At 30.1% G+C, this 11047-nt stretch overlaps 1 protein-coding gene and 1 long non-coding RNA gene across 2 annotated transcripts; one reads left to right on the top strand and one right to left on the bottom strand.

Annotated features, from left to right (window-relative positions):
- The first annotated feature begins 1074 nt into the window (after positions 1 to 1074).
- Positions 1075 to 1616, top strand: LOC146923936 (uncharacterized). The gene is made up of 2 exons (XR_015010943.1): positions 1075 to 1219; positions 1499 to 1616. It is a non-coding gene; the product is annotated as an uncharacterized LOC146923936 (long non-coding RNA).
- A 7334-nt stretch (positions 1617 to 8950) lies between these two features.
- Positions 8951 to 10446, bottom strand: LOC146923935 (LOB domain-containing protein 33-like). The gene is made up of 2 exons (XM_085710917.1): positions 10085 to 10446; positions 8951 to 9432 (listed from the first exon to the last, which is right to left on the bottom strand). The coding sequence occupies exons 1-2, from the start codon at positions 10361 to 10363 to the stop codon at positions 9130 to 9132; spliced, it is 582 nt and encodes a 193-aa protein (XP_085567043.1). The 5' UTR covers positions 10364 to 10446; the 3' UTR covers positions 8951 to 9129.
- Between the last annotated feature and the right edge of the window lie 601 nt (positions 10447 to 11047).

Raw genomic sequence — 11047 nt, 5'->3', positions numbered from 1 at the left:
GAAGCACAAGAAGCCTTGTTTCGACATTAGGAAAACGTGTCACGATTGGTAAAACGTGACACGATTTGGTGAAACCCTAATTCAGTTTCTTGCTCCAGAAGGTAAAAACGTGTCACGATTCACTTAAAACGTGACACGATTTGGGCGATATTCTGTGCCTATTTATGCTGAAGTCTATTCCAAAAACAGGGGTTACGAATTCTAGAGAGCCAAGTGCGATTTTACAACTACAAGGAGGACCAGGAGGACGATTTCTTCATCTTCCAACCACTTTGTGTATGTTTTATTACCTCTAATGATTATGTTATTTGTAAACATTATTATGAGTAGCTAAATCCATTAGAGGTTAGGTCTGAGATGATTCGTTGTAACCCTAATTGAGATATTATGTTGTGAAACTCTATTTATTATGAATGATATTCTAGTCTTTATTCAATTCAATTGTTCTTAATGCTTTTTATATCCTGATCAAATATAAATATGATTTTGTGAGAATGAATGACTACTGACCATAGCTTTCTACTTAGACCTATTGAATTGTTCTAATAAACATGGTTAGTCTAGGAATGGATAATCGTTTATTAGTGATGTTAGGTTAACGTGCTTTAAACCTTCAAAGATTATTAGACCACCTAAGGGATTAGGGGCTGTAGTTTAAGGAGAGGGTCCTAACTCAAGGGATTGATTAGGACTATTTTGTTAACTATCGTGGGATTAGAAGATCATTCATACGAATAGGTGCAACATAACAATTAGGGGAACATAGATGATTCGAAAGACCTAAACTCATCTCTCTCTTATTCTTGAAAACCAATTTATTTTTAGCAATTATTTTTTATGCAATCAAACCAATCTACTGCCTAGTGGCAAATCAAAATAACCTTTATACATCCTAAAATACAACGTAGTTGAATTATTGAGATTAAAAACAGTCCTCGTGGGATCGATATTTTTACTACTTCGATAGTATTTGGTGCACTTGCCAAACGTCTATCATTGTTTTTCCACTCACTTTTCCTCTTCATCTTTTGATTATCAAAGTCTAAAACAAGAGTGTTCTATTTGTGGATTGGAGTTTGCAATAGGACGAGCTTTAGGTGGCTACATGAGGAGACATAGAGCTTCAAATATGAAAGGAAATAACAATATTCACAATTCTAATAATACTATGTGGTGGTAGTAGTCTTGATTCGCTGCAAAAGATGAAAGCTAGAAACCAGTGAGTTTTGGTGTTGGATTTGGATTTGAATCCATTTTTCAATATTTCTTGGTATTAATTATATGACGATTTATTCATTAGTGTAGGTACAATTTTTCTCTTATCTCTTGATTATTAACTGGTTTCTATGATATGATAATTGATAGGGAGTCAAGTTACTCTTAGATTGATCAAATAGTTAAGCTTCAAATGTTTATTAGTCTATTTTTCGAACTTTCTTTTATATATTTTTTTATTCCTTAATGTGTACGTGGATTTTTGATTTTTTTTGTGAATTAGGATAAATGATGCTTCTATTTTTTATTTTGTTGCATCATTGATGGTGAGGAAGAAGCTTATTAAAAATGGTTGTTTATCGTCACTTTCTCCATGAAACTATTGGATGATTCCTCTTCAATTTGGTGTTATAGTTTTTCTTCTCTTTTTTACTCTTTATTTTTTGGCTATTAATTAATACAAATTGGTAATATAAATAACGGGTATATTTATAAATAATACTGTTTTTTTATAAAGGTGAAGACAAGTGTCTACCATTTTTTCGTATAAAAATAATAATAAACATATTACTTCAAGTATAATGATAGAGATAAACATTGTGTATGTGTAATTAAGATAAAGATAGATAAAATTGAGATGAATAAAGAATAGTGCCTCTAAAAACAATATATAGAGAAGGTTAAAGGATATGATCCAAGTTACACATCTATCTCTCTATCTTCTATATATTTATATATATCTTTGAATTTGTACATCTAAAAAAAAATTACACTATTAATTAACAAGTTGACTTTCCAATTATCTTTGAAGAATTAAAGAATTAATTAATTATCAAATTGAATAGTTTCCTCCACTATTGAAAAAAAAAAAGGAACTTCCCATTCTGCATGTCACACAAAATGAAAGGAGAAAACAAAGACTTACTTGACAGTTAGTACTATATACCTCAAAGAAAAATATGTATGCTGCAATTATTAAATAATTAAATCCATATGTCCACATAAAACAAATAAAAAAACGTATACACTAATCAAATTGTCAAAAAATTTAGGAAAAGTCAGTCCTAACATGATAAGAAGATTAAAATGATTATGATATCCAAAAAAAGTTTCATTCATTAGATTGGAAACTCTAAAAATGAACGTTTTAATTTTTTTCAATAAAATCTTGCCCCAACTTATCTTATATATGCATGATTGCCCAACTCTACTACCATGATCATTTATGCTTTTCTGCTTTGTTAAGGTGATATGGTTCTACTTTTACTTTCCTTTCCTTATTTTTTGTGTTTGGGAATACATTTTCGGTCCATAAATTGGTTTTTTTTTTAAGGAAGGTCCGTAAATTGGTTGATATGTTTTCTCAAAAAGAAGTTCATATATCCCACACATATAGCATATAAGATTATACATAGAGAACACATTATTTTCTTAGACTAATACAGTTTTATTTTCATATTTTATCCATAACAACAGAGAGATGTGTGATAACTAAGATGTACTTTCAAGGTTTGATACTTACTATTAAAATTTGCTTTTAGGATTGACACATATGCAATTTGTATGACCCGTGCGGCAGCACGGGTGCAAGGACTAGTTTATAATACAGTGTTGATAGCAAAATTAACAATATTTTTAATAGTCCCTGAAAAAATTTATTTAATAGTAACTATCTAATTGACAAATCAAAGGAGAAAAAAAGTCATATATTGATTGTCAAATAAATGAGATGAAATGACACTTAAAGGATCATGTCCTATATTGTCAAAAAAATAAAAAATAAACCATGATTATTGATCAATGGTTGATTGAAGCTTTTGATACATTCTATTGAAGAAACTATGTTAAGTGAAAATTCGTCATAGTAAAACACGATGAAGTTTAGATGTCTTCTTATAAGAAAATGTTTGTCCAAATTAGATGATGTGAACCAATTGTATGCAACCTTTAGGATGATGTTTAACATATCTGGACATGTCTGAAGATGTGTTTAAAAGCATCAATTATGATTCATCAAATAAGAGTTCATGTGTAATATATCATTTGTGTAAGACAAAAGTTCATAAAATAAATATAGATAAAGACTAAATCAATTTATTGAGATTAGTTTTTCGACATATCAATTCATTAAAAATATTCAATCAACCTAAGGTATCTAAACTCTAACATCTTGATTCTATATCAAATACAAAACATTGTCTTGACTAAAAATTATATTGTTGATGTTGAACGTCTTGAAGTCGTAGAATGTAGACACATGCTCTCCAATGGGACCCTGAGAAAGTAGCATCAACAATTAACAATTAGATACAAATAAAAAAGAAAATCAACCCTATAATCTACAACCAAATGGTTAAACTTCTATCTTTTAAAACACATAAAATACTTGTTATTACAAAATAAAAATTATGGTGGAAGAGACACATGAAAATAATGAAAAACAAATTGTCTATATATAGGGAAAAAAAATCAAGGCATGATCAATTTTGATTGGTTGATGAAAACTAAATTAGTCATGGTTCATCTTGATTGACTAATAAAAAAATGAATGAGTCATAATTCAATTTGATTGGATGATAAGAAAACATTAAATGAGATGAAGAATGTGAAGATGCCACATGTACTCTTCAAAAAAAATTAAGGCAAATGTATATAATAAAGATTGGGAATGATGAAAGTATTATTAATTAGAGTTATAAAGGGGAAAAAGTAATTAATATTGTATTGAAAATTGAAACGACTCAGTTATTTTGAGACACTTTTTTTTGATAAATGACTCAGTTATTAAGGGACGGAGGGAGTAAGATTGAATTGAAGATAGATTCTGTATTCAACTTTTGCAGAATGAATATTGCTTGTTCTCAACTATAATTTGTGGAACTGAATTCTAACTACAAGTCAGCACAATTGTAACAAACTAAGTATATGCAACTAACAATTTCCTAACTGCAGACTGCAGTAACTGAGTCAACAGCAGTTGTTTTAAAAACTGGAACAACGATCATACATACAAGTGAAACTTTTGAGTCGTAGTTCAATTGATTCAAACGATTCAAATGTGATAAAACTAAATGACAAATAAATAATTTCTTGTAAAAATCGATGAATTTGCGTTCATAATTCATTGGATTGGAAAGATTTTTTTTACGCTTAATAGCAGTTTTGCCCCATAAATACCAGAAAGTTGTGATTTTAGCCCCTTAACAAAATAAAATACAATCCAGCCTCCCAAGTACTGCCATTATTGCAGTTTTGGCCTCAGGCCAATTTTGACCAAGTTTTGGCCTCAAATACTGTCACGTGTGTAATGCTTTAAATAATTTTTTTTTTATTTTTTAATTAAAAAATAAAAAAACAGTTAAAAAAACAAAAATAATTAAAGCATTACACACGTGACATTTTTATTTATTTTTAAATTGAAAATTACACACGTGGCGTCCACGTCAGCGTTGAATTGATCAAAATTGGTCTGAGGGGTCAAAATTGCAAAAGAGACAGTGCTTAAAGGGCTGGATTGTATTTTATTTTGTTAGAGGTCCAAAATCGCAACTTTTACTTAGGAAGTCAAAACTGCTATTAAGCCTTTTTTTTTATCGATGAGCCATCGTGGAAAGTGGAAACTATTCTTTATCCATTCCTTCAGAGATGAAGAGTTTAGGTCTTCAACCTTAAAAACCTATAGCTGCTGTGATTTGAGATGAAGGAAGCAATGGTGACAAAGAAATGGATGTAGCTTTTCATCCAGCTGGTTTTGAACCATGGGATTTTACTATGTCAGTCATACTCATACCTTCTTAAAGAAGTCATCTTTTGCAAAAGTTCAATGGGATTGTGTTTGTTGGTGGATTTTGTTACGCTGGTCCGTGTGATTCTGCAAAAGGTTCAACCATATGGTATTAAATTATGGTTGCAGAAGCTGTTACACTGTATTAATATTGGGAAAACGGGGTGCTGTGGTAAAAATTGTAGATGCGATGTTGTTGGAGAGACTTCAAAATCCGCTAAATTGTGGCTGCAATTGCGGTTGTGGAAAGCAATTTAAAACCGTGAGTTCAACAACCCTCTTTTGACACTATTTCAGAAGTGGCCTAATCCAATGTTGTCAAATAGCAGTTACAGCATAGTCGAATTTGAAAAAACTGCTATTGTTCCGCGATATGCAATTTAGCACAAAGTTTTGTAAAATATCAGCTATAGAAAACACTATACGAAATTTGATCAAACCGCTATTTTTCCGCAGTCTGTTTGACAACACTGGCCTAGTTCATGGTTGTGAATGTTCCACAATGCAAGAGAGTGGCGTTCCAGACATGATCATCTCTTATTAAATCACCCAATAAAAGATAGCAAGTTCTCAAGTTTATTTCACCTGCGAAATGATCTTCAACCTTTTATCATGTGATTTGTAACAATTTATACAATATATATAATGTTATTCTTACTATTGTTATTTCATTTACACCGTTAAAAAAAATATTTAATTTACAAAAAGTTAATCATTTCAGGTGTATTTTATTGATATTCTATGTCGTGATATTAAGTTCATGCACTCTTAATATCTTTCAAGTGAAAATGTGAAATGGAGTGAAGAGAAATATAGAGGAATATAGTTATGTTTCATTTTAACATAACATTTTAATGACAAAAAATGACATTGTTTTGATTTTATTTTCTGTTTTCATAGTTTTGTAAAAATACTTTAAAAAAAAGTTCAGTAAAGAAAAAATAAAGATAAATTTGTATTGTTCCAACTTTATTCAACACAAAAACTTAGAAAACAGGGAGCAAAGTATAACTGAAGTGACTTTTTGTATGATTAAAACTAAAAATGGAAACATAAACCAAATAGACCTTAATTTTCTCAAGTATGGTTGTAAAGACAAAATGAGGAAAAAGGAAAAAATTGATGTAGGAAAACGTAAATTTCAAAGAGACAATTTTACTGTTTTAAAATTTAGGGTTAAATATGTTTTCATTTTAGTCTTTCTAATTTTTTTTTCAACTTTTAGTTCTTCAAAAAAATTTTATCTTCACTCTTGGTCCTTCTTTTTCAGTTATATGTAAAATTCATAGTTTTGAATAAAATTTTGCAGAAAAGTTTATAATATTATAAGAATCTTTTTTTAAAAAAAAATATTTTTTAACAAAACATGAATTAAATATTAATTTTTATATTTTTTGCGGTTAATAATTCATGTTTTGTTAAAAAATTCTAATTTTTTTGGAGATATTTTTACAATATTCTACGCATTTACGCACAATTTTATTGAAAAATACAAGGGTTACACATGATTTGACTTAAAAATAGAGACAAAAAGTGATGATTGAAAATTTTGAAGGGACTAAAAGTCAAAAGAAAATTTTACCAAAATTAAAACGAAAAATTAGTATATTTATAACGACAAAAAACATATTTAACCCTTAAAATTTACCAAGGGTGAAATGAACTTTATGTCCTTAATAACTTAATTGTTTTCTCACTGATTCAATTCAAGATAAATAATTTTTTCATTTACTTTTTTTTTTATCAAAATAATGTACAAAATCTATCCGTTTTTCAACTATTTTCTGTTTTCTTCGTTATTTCTATGGATCTCCTGGTTGGAGTTGATTGAAATGGAACACCTGAAACAAATCTTAATAGTCATTCAATGATTCAAACAAAAAGTTTTTTAAGGATTAAGTGACTTTGTAGATGAAAAATATGACAACTTTAATGTAATTTAAGATGTTTTATAAGAGAAACAGATGAAAGAGAAATAATAGTTAAAATAAAAAAGAGATTAATATTTGAAGAGAGATAAAAATGAAGTAATGGTGTTTTTCCTTCCTCCATGCAGTCATCTAATCCCAATCCATATCCAAATTTAAGGTGGAGTAAATTCAAGACCAATCGAGTGGGTTGATCCGGTGGTGATGGTGTTGAGACTTTAGAATATGTTTCTCTAAAGATTTTAGCTTTGATTCTTTCAATACTAATTTAAGGCTAAAATTAATGGGACGTGATACATAGATCATCTTAGGTGGTATGTACCACTTGTAGAGCTGTCAAAACGGACGGCCCGGCCTGTTTATGGCCGGCACTAACGGGCTTCGGGCTTTATCGGGCCGGGCCAAAAAACCCGGTTAGAAAACGGGCTTGACCGCGGGCTACTCGTATAAATTTTTTTATAAATAATATTTTTAATATGTTTAAATAATGTCTAGCACAAAAATAAATTGTTAACATTTTCGTACAAATGTCATAAACTAAAACGGCGAGAAATTTTTTTTAAATAAATTAAATACGTTATCTAGATCATCAAAAAAAAAAATACGTTATGATTATAGATATTTATATAAACATTAATGGCTTTGCCATTTCGTCTATCTACCAAAAAAATCGTTATGATTATAAATATTTATATATTCGATCTTTAAAATTATAAATAACAAACGAGTAAATATAGTTTTATATTACATTTATATTTGCGTTAATTCATTGAATTTTCACTTTAATTTTTTACTTTGATAATCAACTAAGTAAATAATTATTTGAAAAATATATATAATTTATAGGATTTTTTTGTTATGCGGGCTAACGGGCTACCCGCGACCCGTTCGGGCTAGCCCTAACAGGTACCGGGCTTTATAGGGCCGGGCTAAAAAGCCCTATTAAAATTCGGGCTCAATATTTAAGGCCCAAGCCCTATAATTAATCGGTCTAAATGGGCCGGCCCGTACTGCCCGGCCCGTTTTGACAGCTCTAACCACTTGTAACCAAAAAGTACCACATGTACACCCATATACAATTGTGACATGTGTCCACGTGGTCCCAACACACACAAAAAACACACTTTTTATGTCTCTCACACACTTTCACATGAAGGTGGTACAATGTGTGTATGGAGAAAAAGGTGTCCATGAAACAATATCCAAAATCAATACAAGTCGAAAGCTACAAATTCTAACGTCGAAATAAAATCAACTCTATAAGGAAAATCAACTATTCTTTAAATCATCCAAACATCGTAAAATCAATTCAACGGCCTATTAAATCACTTTTTATCCTCCAAAATAAAACCAAAGACATGCTCCTTTTCCCTCAGAGTCTAAATTTGTCTTTTATGAGATAACCAAGCCGCCTACCCTAGGTGTGTAGCTATCAACTTATCAATAAGTTTTACTTTAACATGCCCACTAATAATACATCAATAAATGATGTTTTACTTTAACATGCCCACTAATAATACATCAATAAATGATTTTACACACATATGTTTATTGTTTATTGTTTATTTGAAGATAATTGGGATGTGTGCATTCACAATCCCGTGTTGTTACGGTGTTAGTTACTCCCTCCGTCCCATATTACTTGATCTAGTTGACTCTGTCACGTATGCCAATGCACAATTTTAAACTTAAATTTCTTTAATAATCTAGTAGAAAAATTACGAAAATTTGATATTTTGAAAATATTAATCAAGACGAATCTAACAACATCTTATATGCTATAATTTGTTTTTATATATTAGTAGAAAAATAGAGTCAAAGCATGGTACATGAATAGTGCAAATATTCTAAATAGGTCAAATAATATGGGACGGAGGGAGTACATTGATAGCATTTGGATTATGATTAAACGATACAGATTTTAATGTAGATTTTGATTTAAAACAAAAGTTATAGAATATTATGATGTAATTTGATCTAAGCAATAAAATGTTTATGTCAAAAAAAATTGCAATAATTTTTTTTGAAAAAGTAGCATTAATATAACACAGTTACACTCTAGCATATATGATTCATGATTGTATTGTAAAACATACGTCACAAAAGTTTCATTGCATGCAATCACCACAAAGTAGGATAAACATTATATAAAAGTAGGATAATTAAGCACTATAGTCTAGTAACTTAATTAATTTAATATTCCTAGTTCTTCATGTCTCCATTATGCTTGAACCAAGGGTGGTTCAAGAAGCCCTCTTGATCAATTCCTGATAAGAACTTCTCTAATGTATTTGAGTTGGAATCACCATATAAAGGCTCTGGAAATCCTTGTGCATTAGGAATTAGCTCCATATCCAAGTATGATCCAAAACTTTGATTATGGTAATATTCTGTTCCATTATTTGAGTTCATTGGTGCTTGAACATTGCCACAATTCACAACACTAACACTTGAATTTGCCATTACACTTCCAAGAATATCTATCTCCTCTTGCAAGCTAGCAACCTGCACAATTACACATAAGAAAATCTATCTCCTCTTGCCATTACACCCCACAATTATGTGTAGGTCATGGCCGTGTAGAGAATTTTTTAGGCCTAAATTTTTTTTTGTGTTGAGACTTTGTAAGATCTAACTTCTTATTTATAACAAGCACAATTTTAGAGTTTTAATTTTATTCAATTCATTTGTAAGTAAGGATGGATCCAGAAAGTTTGAGTAATGGAGGTAAAATCGTATACTAGAAATATTTGCTCAAAAAATGCATCAATATATAAGCAATGGATACTAGAAATATAGCGGTGAGAATGACAAGCCATCATGATTTTGACAAAAAATACACTTAATAGTTTCATAAAATTACAGTAGCTCATCCAAATATGCACCAAAGTCGCATTATATGGATATGACCACAACTTTCCACAATATCAACGATTGTGCAAAAATTTTAAAACCTTGGTTGTGCGGTCACAACCATGGTTTTAAATTGTGGTCTGCAACATCAATTTTGGCCACAATCTAACTAGCATCCACAACGGCATTACAATTGCAATTTCGACCACACCGATCATATTTTACCGCATTTTGGTGCAATATAAAGATTCACAATGCAACTGCAATTGCAATTTAAAATCATAGTCACAACATAGAAATTAACCTGATGTTGCAATGCATAGATATGAGCAACACAACCATAAATAGGATCTTGCATGCGAGCCAAGGCTTCATAAGATATAGTGATGGCAGCATCACTTCTATTTTGAATAGGAAGATGTGACAATAGTCTAGAGACATTACTAGCTCCATAAACCTTATGCACTGCTGAAAAATGAGTTGAAGCCTGTTCATAGGAGAAGTATGGAGCAAAAACACAATCACTAGCACACTTTCTCCTTAGGAACTTGCATGCTCCACATGATGAGCCAAACCCTGTCATTTTCCAAAGTTTTATGAAAGTCTTTCTAGTTGTATTTTTTTTTTTGGTAGAATGTCTTTCTAGTTGTATGGTACAATTAAGACTATAGTTATTTTTTGAGCCTAAAGAAAGTTTGAGAATCTAACATTTTATAGCCATCACCTGAGGGGTCAATTCTTTTTGTTGTTTCCAAAGGACATTCATTCTCACTTCAATTTGCTTTAAAGTAAGTTCTTTTAGGTCTCTTTTGTGGCCTACATTGTCATTGTCAATTTGGGAAATAATTTCCTCTTTTGTGCCTCAAAAGGGCTTCGATCCATCAAGTTTCTTCCCTCATGTGACTATTTTTTAAGTTTTTTTCGTTCTTATGAGGACATGTGACGATTATTGAATGGGGGGCTTCTAAGCCTCGGACCTTTTCAATCATAAAATTCAAGTGTCATTTAGGGAAATATATATATTTTTAAAAAAAAAGTTAAATGTATATAAAACTTATTATTTAAGATGTTAAATACAAATACTTATTCCATTTAATTTTATAAATTTTAAATAATTTAAATATAAAAACAATTAAAAATATCTACTATCAAAAAAGATTTTCTCTCTAAATATTTTGTCAGAAAATAAATCTAATTATTCTTTTGTTCTTATAATTACTAATTCAAAGAGTTGTATAATATGGATTCCGTCCAACGGTGAACCCTA

The sequence above is a fragment of the Medicago sativa genome, chromosome 5, assembly GCF_051527215.1.
Source record: "Medicago sativa cultivar Bolivia chromosome 5, Bolivia_mono, whole genome shotgun sequence".
NCBI classification, from domain to species: Eukaryota; Viridiplantae; Streptophyta; class Magnoliopsida; order Fabales; family Fabaceae; genus Medicago; species Medicago sativa.
The sequence above is the reverse complement of the archived record's forward strand: the minus strand, read 5'-3'. Positions and strand labels throughout refer to the sequence as shown.